The following is a 15,254-nucleotide window of genomic DNA, read 5'->3' as shown; positions in this document are numbered from 1 at the left end:
AGGTACTGGAACCCAAAAAGACCCTATTATAGTTCTGTGAAAGAGTCTATAAAGAAAATTTAAAGCTATAGCCTACAAATTAGAGAAAATCTGCAAATATCACCAACAACAAACTGTATATACAATAAATAGATAACTATTCAGAGCCGATAATAAAGACAACAAAAAGCAACCTGGAAATAAACAGAACAGACCAAATCCCTTTCCAACCGGCCCCGCCTGAGACAGCCTGCAGAGGTGAGTTGTGCACGGTCCCTGGAGCCCCACTGTCTAGGTCTGGGCTCACTACTCAGTCCTTAAGAGCCTTGTGGGATCCCAAGAGCTTCCCACCCTCCACTCTCTGAAACTAAACAGAGAAATAATGAAACTAACAGAAGTTATGATTCAAATGGACCTAAAAGATATCTAAAGAACATTTCACCCAAACACAAAAGAATATACCTTCTTCTCAGCACCTCACAGAACCTCTTCCAAAATTGACTAGATAGCTGGTCACAAAGCAAGCCTCAACAGATACAAGAAGATTGCAATAACCCCATGCATCTTATCAGAGCACCATGGATTAAAGCTGAATTTCAACAACAGAAACAACAGAAAGCCTACATATTCGTGGAAGCTGAATAACTCTGTACCCAATGATCACTGGGTTAGGGAAGAAATTTTTAAAAAATTAAAGACTTTCTAGAATTCAATGAAAATGAGGGTACAACCCACCCAATCTTAGGGAACACTGTGAAAGCAGTACTAAGAGGAAAGTTCATAGCACAAGTGCCTCCATAAAGAAATTAGAAAGTTCTCAGATGAACTAAAAGTACATCTGAAGGCTCTGGGGGATGGGAGAAGCAGCAAACACACCCAGCAGGAAATAATCAAATTCAGGGCTGAATCAATCAGTTAGAAACAAAGAGAAAAATAGAAATCAATGAAACCAAGAGCTGGATCTTTGAGAATATCAACAAGATAGACAAACCCTAAGCCAAAGGAAAAGGCAGAGAGACAGTACCCAAATTAACAAAATCAGGAATGGAAAGGGAGCTTGAACAACAGACAATGAGGAAATTCAAAGAATCATCAAGCCTTCCTGTAAAAGCCTGTACTCCCCAGAATTGGAAAATCTAAATGAAATGGATACTTTTCCAGACAGATGCCAATTACCAAAGCTAAATCAGGTGACCGCCAAAATTCTATCAGAGAACTCTTACACCTAATAAACACCTTCAGCAAGGTGCTCAGATACAAAATTAACTCAAAGAAATCAGTAGTCCTTCTTTATACGAGTGATAAATGAGGGGAGGGGGGAAGAGGCTAGGGAGAACATATTCTTCACAATAGCCACAAATAATATAAAATACCTTGGTGTGATTCTAACCAACAAATGAAAGACCTGTATGACAACTATTTCAAGTCTCTGAAGAAAGAAACTGAGGAAGATATCAGAGATGGAAAGATCTCCCATGTTCATGGATTGGTAGCATTAACAGTGAAAATGGTCATCTTATTAAAAGCCATCTACAGATCCAATGGAATCGCTATCAAAATTCCAACACAATTCTTTACAGATCTTCAAAAAACAATTCTCAACTTCATATGAAATAATAATAATAATAATAATAATAATAATAATAATAATAAACATAGCTAAAACAACCCTGAACAATAAAAGAACTTCTAGAGGTATCACTATCCCTGACCTTAAGCTATATTACAGAGCAATAGTAATAAATACTGCATGGTATTGGTATAGAGACAGTCAGGTTGTTCTTCATGGGGGTCCCCCAACAACTGGTGTCTGGGCTGTCCCTGAGCCTATTGCTTGCCTGTCTGTGGATCCAGCACCCCTAAATGGACCACCATGGCTGGCCTCAAAGAAGATGAGCTTAGGCCTAGCTAGGATCCAGCGACTAGATGTGCAGGGAGAGGGGATTAGTGTGTGTGTGTGTTTTTTTTGGGGGGGTGGCTTCCTCTTCTCCAAAGAGAAGGGGAAGGTGAACTTGCGGGGGAAGAACTTACAAAAGGGGGTACTGGGAGGGAAGGGGAGATATTAGAATGTAAAATGAATAAATAATAAATTAATAAAAAAATAGGCAGACTACAGGAACAGTCATTTCCCTGAAGAAGATATAGGGATAACAAACACATAAATCTACATCCACATCAGGACCATTAGCCACTGGAACGTACAAGTTAAGAATTACAGAACCACTGTGAGATATCACTAAATACCTACCAACATGGCTAACACCAAAAGTGTCCTAAATACTCAGACCTGTAGTAGATGCAAAGAAATTGGACTGCGCATTTTGCTAGAAGAGATATGTAACTGCTTAGTTACTCTGGAAGAATATGCATGTATTCCCTTTTCAAAACCAAGCATGTGTTTACCACACACAAGCCAGAAACTGCAATGGACATTTCCCTCAGAGATAAACTCAGGTTGGCATGAAAATCTGCACATAAACATACGAAGACATTCGTGACAGACAAAAGTGTCAACAACCCAAATGTCTTTCTCATCTTCCGATGGGTACATGATTAAGTGAATGGGGGTATGTTTACATCACAGAATGCCACTCATCAATCCAATGAAACCAACTCTTCATCTATGCAACAATATGGATGGTTCTCAAGTAAATGAGCCTGAGAAAGGACCAAGTCTTAACAGTTGCATACGTCATTCCATTTATACGGCATTATCAACATGACAGAATGACAGAGATCTTACAGTGTTGCCATTTTTCAAGAACCAGGGGCCCAAGAACAGGGAGATGGCCTTGACTATGACAGAGCAGCATATGGAATGCATCTCAGCTGTTCTGGTGGTCAAATGAATCTATACATGATAGAGATGCATTTATCTACAGCCAGGTACAGTGGGGCATGCTGGTACTCCCAGCACTTGAGACTCAGACTGCAAGTTCAAGACTAGCCTGAACTACCACAGTGTCTCACAAATTAAAAGTATATTAGTATATACCCATAAGTGGAAGCATGGGTTTTGAACTCTGAGCAAGACTAATGAATTTATTAATGTTTGTGATATAGCATAGCTGCTCAAGATGTCTCTGGGTGAGAAATTAAGTTAAAAAGAACTTGTGGTCTCTAAAATTTCTTATATATGCATGTAAATGTACTATTATCTCAATATAAAATTATAAAAACAAAGTCTCATATTTATTTCAGAAAAAAAGATATGTTCCAATATGGGTTGGGAGTTACTATTCAATCATGCCCCTAGTTTTTGATTTGGCAACTTCAGCTCGGAAATCCTCAGTCATTTATTCACTATGCAACGCTCACAGCACTCAGTGTGGGAGGTGATGAGTGGCTCAGTAGTAAGACAACCTGGATCTTATTTTCAAGAATTTTCAGATTAATGACATGGAAATAGATGATGTTCAAAGGGCTCATCATATACAAAACCTATTAGTGATGACTAGAATCCACTTAAAAATCTAACACAGTAACTTTAAGCCATTTTGAAAATAATATATGCCTATTACAATGATTTTGTGTATGTGTGTGTGTACACAACTTTACAGAATAGACCAATGCATTTAATACCAACGGAACATCAAATTAAAAGTCATGTATCTATTACTACTATGACAATTAATGACAGCATGTTTTATATGAATAAACTTTTATTGAATTTTAGGTAATTAGAAAGAATAAAGAAATGCAAGATAAATGCTTTCTAAACAGCATCTAATAGTTTCACCTTTTCTGTGACATGGTATTTTCTCTTTTCCTTAAAAAGTATAGACATTCATTTATTTAAATTTTTACAAAGTCAAGAACCATCAAGTGGGGAGAAGGTGGTAACACTACAGTAAATTCACCTTCTTATCAACATCGAAACGGTCACAGCAGTGACTTCCCGAGTGTCCCTTTTGAAAAAGGTATGTGCAGCCAGTGATGGCTTCCATTCACTTACATCACTGGAGAGAGGAGGCCACTCCCTGTGAGGACTGTGCCCATGGGACAGGGAAAGAAGGCAGGAAGCACAGGGGAAGAGGGACAAAGCAATGGAAGAAAGGAGAAAAAAAAAAAAAAAAAAAAAGGAATGTCCTCTGAGAGTTGTGGCTCAAGTAGTCCAAACAATTTAAAAACAGATCTTGGAAGAGATCACCATGAGTTGCCCTAAAGCAAAGTGATTAAGGCAGGATAGTCACCAAGACAGACATGGCAGGCGGCGCCATACAGAGCAGAGAGTCTGTAAATGAATCTGGTAAACTGCAAGGCCAGCCAAGCCCAGTAAAAAAGCCAAAAAGGGGGGAGGCAGAGTCTTTTTACACTGGTATGCAATGTGTTCAGGGAAAATCGCACACCCAAATTTCCAGATGCTGAGCAGACCCCCAAGAGCACACAGGAAGGTCCCCCATTTGCCTAACCCTTGTTATTCTTTTGAAAAAAAATTATTTTGAAAGAAACAAAACCAAAACAACTCTTGCCCTTTTTGTAATAACCTACTAAACTCTACTTGTCAAACAAGAGGCAATTATCTTCCTCGGTACAAAAGGCATCAGGCGCTGTCCTCATTAACGGTTGCCATACACAATCTCAATTCTTTGGGGCCCTGCTGGCAATGTAAAGGCCCCTCCCACCTGGCTCCAGCTGGTTCCACCCACTCAATCACCTAAAACTCTTGTATGGTGGGGGGGGCCTCTGTTCAGTCATTGAATACAGTCACTAGACAAGGCGGCAAGTTCTCGCTTTCCTAGTCCACTGTCTCTCTAGTATTTAAAAAAAATAGTTTTCTTTTAAAAAAATATTTTTTCAGGAAATCATGAACAGTAATTGCCACAGACCTGTGAGAGATCCTAGAGTGTAACAGATGAGAATCTGTCAATATAGCAAAATCACCAATACGATTCATGGTTCAGGAGGAGGTAAATAAATGTGTGTGTGTGTGTGTGTGTGTGTGTGTGTGTGTGTGTGTGTGTGTGTGTGTGTGTGTGTGTAGGGTGTTCACAAGAAGTTTCCTTATTTCTCCCCATCTCCAGCCAGTGTTCTGAACAATTTTGCCTCTATGATAAAGTCAGGTCAGATGGAATGCATTGCTAGTGTCATCAGAAGGAGTGGGAGAGGGAGACTAGGCCAGACCATGAGCTTGCTCCTGTTTTCTCTCCCTAAGGACACCTATTTTTAAAAAATAATTTCATTATGTAAATTCCACCTGGCACTTGAAGGGTCCTGAAAATAATTAAGTTAGGCAAGAATTAAAGAAGGGGTCCAGCTGGACCACAGTTTGGGGGGTAAGCTTTACTCTGCTTCTAGCATTCTCCTTGGCTTGGCACATCTCTGGAGATGCAGCATGTTTCGTTTTAACTGAATCTCAGGACATCTGTGGTGGGGAAACAGTCTTCTTGAGTCTTCATTATGGAACAACCCCAGGCCACTTCACACACGCCTCCTCTTTGTGCTTTTTGCTAATGGAATCGTAACAAAAGTTTATTTTTCAGCACTCACCCATCCCACTCTCCCTCTTGCCTGAAGGCAGTGCTCCCCCCTTGCCTGAAGGCAGTGCTCCCCCCTTGCCTGAAGGCGGTCCATTTATTCTCTTCTGAACATGGTTTCCTCAGTCATCCTATACCAGGGACCCTGCTCGACTCTGGGCAGGCACCATGACAGGCACTGCACCGATGCGCTCCAGGGTCATTTGGCTTACTGTGTAGGAATGAGTGTGTTGAGGCCAAGGCTTCCTGCTGACTGAACCATTGTTCCTGGGCAAGACCTGAGGTGATGACCCTCTGTTGGCTGTAACTACCAGAGTCTTATGTGGACCCAAAACCAGATGGTTCCCATTTGCATAGATTGATGGGATAACTGCATTGCCAGAGAAAGACTGGCGTAAGTCACTGAAGTGGTTGAAAGACTCTGTGTTTCTATGGGGTTTTGGATTGTTGTTCCAGTATCGACTGTTGTAGGTATTGGAAGAGGTCAGCGTGTTATTTTCTGAGGAGGATATCTCCGTGTGGAAGGCTTTGGCAGAAGAGCATTTAGGGGGAAGATCATCCTCTCTGAAATGAAACAAAGTTATTCATACATTTTATTTACACATAGATATTTAAACATCTCTTTTAACTAAAAGAAGACATTCACAAATAAATCCACTGAATTAGTTGTCATAAAACACCCAGGGAAACAAGCTAAGCATGTGGAGAAATTGAAAAAGTCATTCATGGTCTCTAGACTCTCTCTCGTGTGTATATATATATATATATATACACACACACACACATATATATACATGCACACATATAGAAGTAAACATATATACATCTATATATACACACACAAGCACGCGTACACACACACACACACACGTACACACACACACACACATATATATATATATAAAATAAATCTTTTCATGATGTCTAGACTCAAGTAGAGCTTGGAGAACCATTGTGGTGTGCTGATGAGGAGTTAATGGATAGAATAGAGAGAGCAGAGAGCTGAGAGGAAGAGTGGAGAAGCAAGGGGGCCAAATCCTGAGCGGCTCAGTATGTCTTGCTGAGAAGGCTCAAGTCATTAAAGCATTTCAAAAGGATATGATGTGGCCAAGTCTGAGATGCTCTGGACCCTCAAATCCCATGAGCTATTTTTTTAAAAATCATCTTGATATTTTTCCTTAACACATAAGTATTCCTTTATAATCTGCCTGCTATAGTTTTTAATGTCTTAGAATGTCCATTAAAGGATTAAGATCAAGGGTTGGAAACTGACCTCCATTGAGGGGTATTTTGAGGGAATATAATCAGGTACAGCATTGAGAGGCAGGAGCCCTGACTGGCGTTTAGGACTAGATAAAGTTATCAGAATAGAGCACCATTACTGAATCCCAGCTGCTTAGTAAGAAGAGAAAGATCAGACAGGTACATACATTTCCCTGTCTCTCACTATGTGATGCTATGTGCTGTCTCGAGATTCTGACAGGAAGCCATCAAGAGACAATGACCTCTCAACCTAGCTCCTCCAGAAGCATCAACCAAAAGTATTTTCCCCTTCCTGCCAAGTCATGGTGTGGTGCACAAGTAGGTAGAGAAGCTGGCATGTGTGTGAGGTAATGCTCTTTGCTCCTGCATGTTCCCATCTATTACAATGGCCAACATAAAACCTGTGCTTTATGGGCTAACTATTCGGGTGTGACAGTCACTATCTACCCTGCGGATGTGGAGGCACAGGCAAGCTCTTCATCCTACTTAGATTCATGAAGGATCTCTACAAATAAAAATGAGACCGACCATGAGGGAAAAATGATACACATATCGAGCAAATGATATTCGGACATTTTCATTACCATGACAGGGAGAGTTATTAGACTGGCAAAGAAACCTTACCTCTAAAATGAATAGACATGCACCCTGACTCTGCAAGATCAGGAAATTGATAGACTAACCTGATTTCATTAGGAATTTCTTCCTCCTCCTCCTCTTTGTTTTTGCTTCTCCAGTAAAAGAACGCCCCTGAAATTAGTGCAAGGCAGATGACGATAAGAACAGCACCGGTGCCAACCGCTCCGGCTATTACTCCAACGCTCCGGGGCTGGGCTAGAAAACATATTTAAGGTAGATCTAAATAAAAGACAGATGAATGGTACATGCTATGCATGTCTATTCACACAAGTCAGTCTATAGAAACTGTACAAACCAACTAAAGTGTCCCATCCACATCAAGTTAGACCTTGACTAGCCTTTGACATCCCCACGAGGCTTTCAGCAACTGTTGAAGGGGTAAACTGTCAACTCCCAACCCCCAGGTCCCAGAAGAGCAGCAGCTGGATCTTGCCAGGAGACAGTGCCAACTCAACTTGCCTTAGCACCCCAAGAGAGCCTTGGAGCTCAGATTCTTTGTGGCCGCACCCCAGTCACATAACTCCCTTCTACAAGCAGAATCAAAATAATCTAGAACCCCCACCAAAAAGGAAGTGTTCTACATTGTTTGTTTATAACTGAACACCCAAAAGACATAAGGAATTAGTATGGAAAACACAGAGTATTAAGAAGCTCCACCATGAGTGGAGATTTATGTCATGCCCATAGCACCGTGACACAGAGATTCATTTGGTTCTGATTATCCTAAGAAGTCACTCTGTTGCAATGACTAGCATATCAAGAAAGCCTAAGTAGTAAGATTTTTATAAAAGATTTTCAACAACAATTAAAAGAATTTGTTTACTCTTCACACAGTCTCAAAAACAATTATATTATGTAGCACCCTGCATTCTATGACTTAACAAAAAAGCTCAGACACCTGCCCCTGGAGCTGGCCTTCCAATTCTATGTACTTACGTGAGATAACCTGGAGGTCCAGCAGACAGGTGCTGGTCCCGATGGCATTAGAAGCCACACACTGGTACAGACCGGAAGAGAGGGCACTGATATTCCGGATGGTGACTGTTCCCTGGACCTGGTCTGTCACAAAGACAATAATCAAGTGACAGCTTGATGGAATGAAGAAGGGAAACAGAGAAATCAGCACAAAGAAGATATTACATGCACAATGGAGAGCTGCCTATTTCCTTATTTTTGTGTAGGAAGAAAAACTGTTGGCTCACAAATGTTAAAGAAAATTATGATGGCATATTAAAGACACAGAATTATCAAGGACATAGGACAGTCTTGAAACTCGAGCTGTAATCACAGCCTAATGTTAGTGGTCTTCCCTCACTAGGGAGGTTATAGCTTGTCCTCATGAGTCTGTGATCAGAAGCACCGTGTTGTATTTCTAGAGAAATGCAGTAACGAGAAGACCAGGTTAGTGCCTACCTGGATCACTTTATACACGGTAGAAAACGAATCAAATCTTTGCTCTGATTCTAAGTACCACACAATTGGAAGGGGAGAGAGCCTGAAGAGGAGAAGCCTCAGACCCCATCACCATCTCAAAGAATTTCTCACCAGGTATATGGAGCATCCTTCAGCCAAAGTCATCTACTGAAGGCGCCCCGAGCCATGCAGGAATGCCCCTACATTAGTGGCCTCATGGTGCCCCTTCCCCCGTAGGAGCAGATCAGGGAAGTTTGGCCTTGATGTGAAGCAGCAGTGGATCCAGCGTGCAACCAGCCAGAGTAGCCAGTGAAGGTTGCTCTCCACATTAGGAGGTTTTGTTGTGTGTTTTATTTTTAAAGCTACCACATTGGAATATTGATGAATACCTAACTGGTAAAACTTAGGCAACTTAACAGTACCAACACAGTTTAGTCATTTATTTATATGAAGTTTAAGTGACTTATCATGAGAACAAAAATATCCTAAGCACTGGGTAAATTTTTACATGTAGCTTTTTTTTTCCAATGACCCTTTGAGATATTTTTATTATTAGCCCACTGAACAAATAAAGACACTGAAGTTTTAGATAGCTGGCAAATAAGAGAACACAGCTGGTTGCTGAAACTGCAACTGTATGAATGGAATCTAATGTGTATGCTCTGGGCTTCACTGCCTCCCTTTAGCTGGAAAGAAACCACATCTGTCATCAAAATCATCCAAAACCGAGCAAACCCAGAAGTCACTGGGAAAGACTCCTAATGGCACACATGAGGTGAGCCAGAAACAAAGTCCAAGAATACCTGAGCCTATACTGGGAACTGCTGCCACCCTGGCATGACTTTATATGGGACTAAGATCTAGTTTTGCTGGTGGTTTTCATCTTTAACTACATCAAAGGCAGAAGCAGGGAGCCTAGCTCCATCAGTTCCTTCATTTACTACACAAATACTATGGAGACCGTCTCTGTGCTGGATACTTCACAGAACAGTACAGGATGATGAGGACAGACATTAATGAAGCAAGAAGGCCAGAAGACTCAGTAAGTAGGTTAAATGCCAGCCAGAGCCACAGTCCTCAGTTTGAGTTGCTAACAGTGTACAGGGATAGAATCAAATGAGTACCAGGAAATCAGATACAATGGTGGAGAGGGGGAAGCAAGAGCCACAGGTTCCCATACATCAGTGCTGCCAGAGTTGTCTAAGCCTTCAAACACAATACAATGAATGGGATGTGTTCATGAATGACGGAACTGACAAACATGTACTTGAAATAGTATCAATATCATAAACCAGAAAAAGCAGAGAGACTTGGTGTTTGCTTTTTTTCTATGGGAGTACTCAAAGGTTACATCCATATTATATAGTTATCTAATATATCTATGACAAGATAGTAACTCTGGATTGGATTATATGTAACAAAATCAATATTTAATGGTTACTTGGTTTTCATGAATTATTTCCTTTTCCATGTGTGTGTGAATTGAGTATATATTTTGTGTGTATATGTACATATATATGTGTGAGAGAGAGCTTTAAGTAGGCCTGATTTCATCTTCATAACACGTTTAGGCTCTATGTCCCTGCTTTCCAAAACTAAGAAATCTTGGAGTAGCCCTGACATCACATGTACACGAGTTACAGTGGTCTATCCAATCAGATCTGTCTGGGTACAAAGATCATGATTCTCATAGGTACACCTGCTTTCCAGTAAGACACTTAAAGCTACCTCATTACACAGGATGCTGCTGGGCCAGGAAGCATTTCTGACCCCCAAAATACGACCAAGGAGCCATCTCCAACATAATTGCATTAGGGTCTCCTTATTATAAACTCAAGTTTGGGCTTACTCACCTCCAACCCTCAGGACAGTTTGGTGAATCAGCCCCAAACCCTCATTGGGATAGGGTTTTATAGTAAAATGGGAGCAAGTGACAGGGTGTCCAGGCTGGTAAGCATCTAATGGAATAACTATTGTTAAGTCAACAGGGGGGTGCTCTAAAGTGAGACCATGAACAATCACGAAAGGTCTAAAAGTACATCTCAAACAATCAAACTAATCTTTGATTGATTGTTACTAGGTAGTAGCTAGGGATAACTCTAGGGTATGGGCCAAGGACAGGCCATGGGGTCCTTCCTGGTATGTGGGTGCAGCTTGGGTTCAGCTATGGGTCAAGTTCTCAGGCTTTTTTTTTCCTCTTAAGACAGGAGTCTGGTCCTAAGATGGAGTAGGTTTGGCCTCTCAGCTTCTGTGCACAGCCAGAACCATGCAAAGTGGCAGCACTGTTGGTATAACAAAGCAGCCATCTGCAGAACCCCTCCTTCAACACATCCCAAAGTTTCCAGGCAACAAAAGCCCAGCCTCCCGGGCAACCAACCCTGCAACCCCCACACTGCTACTGCTTTTCTTCCATTTTTCTCCTTAAGGTCCAAAATTCTAAAAACTCAGTCAGTTCACATCAAACCAGTAATTTTGTTGACATTTCCAGAGACAACTGGGAGAATTTTAAACAGCTGCTTTAAGCAGCACTTGGCATATACAAAAGCAGGCAACTGGAACGAGGGCTGCTTTAAAGTGATACTTTTCATAGGTGAACCCACTGATCCTTTGTCCCCAGTTGCTGACACCATAAGCTATTTAAAACAAAACAAAACAAACAAACAAACACACACACACACACACACACACACACACACACACATGGTTCAGTGTGTGAGGCAGTATGCCTGTTATAGCTTACTTAGCAGGTGACAGATGAGACAGGCTTGTTGAGAAGAAGCACTAAGAAAAAATGAATCAAGCAAAGCTAAGCTAGGGGCAACCCCTCATCAACACCACTCTGTAGCAAAACAAAAACAAAAACCAGCCAAACAAACAAAACCCTATACATCACACCCTGACACCAGTCAAGCCTGTGTTAGGACAGGAATAATTTACGGAAATGAAAGATGACGGTAGTGGTCCCTTTGGTCTTCCTTCTTCCAAATAGGGGTGTGGAGTTGGAGGAACAGGCCCTTCATAACAGGGAAACAAATATATCACATTACTCCCAGGTCTGCATGTTCTCAGCTCCAGAGCTGGCATTTGGCTGTGTCAAGAGTGCATCGGCTGAGAGCATGGGTTTGGGAGCCATACGGGCTTGGGTTGAAGTTGGCTCAGCATCCTACCAGCTCTGTGGGCCTGAGGGTGTTGTTTGCTTAAGGGTGTGTGCTTCAGCTCCTCATCTGTAACTGTGAACCAGGGATTAGAAACACTCTTGAACTGGTGAGAACAGAATGAGACACTACGATGCTGTCTGGTGATACATCTACACAGGAATTTCTTGGGGTTATGTGTGTGTATCTGTGTCTCTGTGTCTCTCTCTGTGTGTGTGTGTCTGTGTCTGTGTGTGTGTATGGATTTTTTTTTTAATCCTAAGGAAACTTAGTTAAGAAATGTAGAAAAAAGTCTAGCATCTTAAATTCTGAGCAGATGTCAATATTTGGAAGAGTAATAAGAGTGCCAAGTATCATAAATATTTTTATAACTTATACATCTTAAGGAATGAATGATCATAATAACTGAATAATTTCTTATGTAAAAGTATGAGAAGTTCTGTTTCAAAAATAATGATAAACTGGGCAGTGGTGGCACATGCCTTTAATCCCAGCATTTGGGAGGCAGAGGCAGGTAGATTTCTGAGTTCAAGGCCAGCCTGGTCTACAGAGTGAGTTCCAGGTCAGCCAGGGCTATACAGAGAAACCCTGTCTCAACCCCCCGCCCCCCCCAAAAAAAAACCACACACACACACAAACCTAAAACTAAACTAAAATAAAAATAATGATAAATTATAGTTTAATGTTGTTTAAACCAATGTGTAGTGAAATTGTATGCATACATGATCTCACCTTGAAAGAGGTATCTGATGATAAATTTAAAACCAAAGGGAAAAATTAACACAAAATAAGTGCCAAACTTAAATCTCTTTAAGAACAAAAATGTGGGGCTGGAGATACAATGCTGATGCAGAGGACCCGAGTGAGCTTCCCACCACCCATGCCAGCAGCTCACAACTGCCTGTAACTCCGGTTCCAGGAAACCCAACTCCATATTGTGGCTTCGTGAGGCACCTGCACTCAGGTACACAAATCACAGACATATGTACAGACACATAAGATACAATCTTAATTTAAATTAAAGATATTATAAATATTTAATGTTGTAATGACCACTCGTAGAGAGGAGAGCTGGATGCTATGTAATGATCTGTATACTACTCAGCAGACATAGAAATAAATGAATTCCATGTCATTTTTGTGTTGGTGTTGGGTGGAGTTAAGATGCTCCTGGTTTTATGTGCATTTATCTCGAATGCTAACCTTCCCCTTTCCATCTCCACCCCATCACCTGCTTCAAGCCTTCTCCATTCATCAAAGCCCCCTGTTTATGACCTGGCTGCTCACACTCACCATGATAACTAACACTTCTTCTAAAATGTATATCGTGCTTTCTTTTCTGGCTACACATCACTGAATACTTGATTGTCAGAGAGATCGTCTGGGCTTCTCAAGTGTTCCATAAAGCTTTTCACTTTCTGTCTGTGATGTTTTAAGTTATAACCTCTAGCATGTATTTTTTAAAAAGAAGATGTAATAGTGAATGCACAGTGCTTGTTTCTTTTTTACTAGATTGTCTCTACTCTGAATGGCATGCCATAAAGCAAGGGGGAAAAAGTAAATCTCCCACTCATTCTACAGCTCAAGTGCATGAAAACTTTTCTTCTTCCACGAAAGTCAGACTAGGTGAGGAAATAGTTGTGGATTCTTTATTGAAAATAGATTTTTCAAGTACTCATATGGAGAGAGAGGACAACCTTGTCTTGTTCCTGATTTTAGTGGAATTGCTATGAGTTTCTGACCATTTAAGTTGATGCTGGCTATGAGCTTTCTGTAAACTGCCTTTATTATATTGAGGTATGTTCCTTGTATCCTTAATGTCTCCAGGATTTTTACCATGAAAGGGTGTTGGATTTTGTCAAAGGTCTTCTCTGTATCTAAAGAGATGAGCCTGTGGTTTTCCACTTTCAGTTTGTTTATATGGTGGATTCCATTTATCAATTTACATGTGTTGAACAATTCCTGTGTCTCTGGGATGAAACCTACTTGATCATGGTAGATGATCTCTGATGTATTCTTGGATTCAGTTTACAAGTATTTTATTTAGAATTTTTGCATCTATGTTCATATAGGAAATTGGTCTATGCAGTCTATGCAGTCTAACAGTTTCCTCCAAGATAGGACCGATTCCTTCCCTACAAGTAACCTCTTTAAACCGGAAGGCAACTCAAAACAGCTTCAGGAAGACCCTGAAACTCACCAGATTCAGAAACCTAGACCAGCTGCCTAGAAGAACCAGAAACCAGTTGAGCTGCCTGGAAGAGGTTTGGACAAACTGAGGCACCTAGAAAACACGCTGTCCAACCTGTTGAGCTGCCTGCAGCCTGTGCAGGGAGCTCCACGTTCCTAGATTTGTGAGCTGTCACCCACGCTGGGGTAAGCCTTGGTGATGCCACTGTCTTTTGAGTAATTTCTGCTCTTGTAAGTAACCCCTCATCCATATTCCTATAAGTAACCCCAATAAATCAATTAGTGCATCAAGTTGGACTTCAGTAATATCCTTTGTTCTGTTGTGGGATCCCTACCTGGGGTAGGTTGATGTGGAGTTTGTCTCCCCAGGAAAAGTTATGACACACAAAAGTCTGTAATTTTCTTTTGTTGTAGAGTCTTCTCGTGCTTTGGATATCAGAACTAACCTTGGCCTTGTAAAATCAACTGCACAATGATGTTTCTATTTTATAGAATAATTTGCAGAGTATTGGCATTAATTTTTGTTTGAAAGTCTGGTAGAATTCTGTACTAAAACCATCTGGCCCTGGACTTTTTGGGTAGGGATATTTTTAATGACTGCTTCTATGTCATTGGGGGTTATAGGTCTATGTAAATTATATGTCTGTGGTTTAACTTTGGTGGTGGTATGTACTGAGGAAATGACCCACTTTTTAAAAAAGGTATAACAAACTGGTAGACCATGGGTTATGATCTCTGGATTTCCCTGGTGTGTGCTGATGATGACTCTATTTCTGTTTCTGACTTTGTCCACTTGGAATTCTCCCTCGTAATGCAACAGCATTAGACTATAGTGGTTAAGACTGTCCCCTGTTCCAGCTCTGTGATTTCCAGCAAAGCTCTGCACAGAGGTCTCAAGAAAGCTGAAGAGACCATTATACCCTTCCCCATGTTCAGTTATAAATGATTCGGGCTAAACAAGTTCTTCCTAGAAATGTAAGAAAAGATGTACAGTTTAGCTTTGGAAATTGCTAACTACTGATAAATAAAATTACGTTTCATTTTCCAAAGAAAGGAATATTAGAAAATAATTGTCATTATTTACCCTAATTTTTTTTTTAAAAAAAAAGGTATTTTAAGGTTCTCTAGGTTTTAGATT

General features: G+C 40.8%; 1 protein-coding gene across 2 annotated transcripts in view; it reads right to left on the bottom strand.

Annotated features, from left to right (window-relative positions):
* Window positions 1–3,623: 3,623 nt before the first annotated feature.
* Window positions 3,624–15,254, bottom strand: part of Igsf11 (immunoglobulin superfamily, member 11) — a 134,684-nt gene continuing 123,053 nt past the window's right edge. For both annotated transcript variants that reach the window (XM_011245851.1, NM_170599.2), the window contains exons 5-7: window positions 8,295–8,417; window positions 7,403–7,553; window positions 3,624–6,020 (exon numbers count right to left, since the gene is read on the bottom strand). In XM_011245851.1, the coding sequence (XP_011244153.1) occupies window positions 5,588–6,020; window positions 7,403–7,553; window positions 8,295–8,417 (707 nt within the window). In that variant the 3' untranslated portion in view covers window positions 3,624–5,587. The remainder of the gene's footprint in view (window positions 6,021–7,402; window positions 7,554–8,294; window positions 8,418–15,254) is intronic.

This window comes from Mus musculus, chromosome 16, assembly GCF_000001635.26.
Source record: "Mus musculus strain C57BL/6J chromosome 16, GRCm38.p6 C57BL/6J".
Classification (NCBI taxonomy): Eukaryota; Metazoa; Chordata; class Mammalia; order Rodentia; family Muridae; genus Mus; species Mus musculus.
Note: the sequence above shows the minus strand (reverse complement) of the source record. Positions and strands in the feature narration are given on the sequence as shown.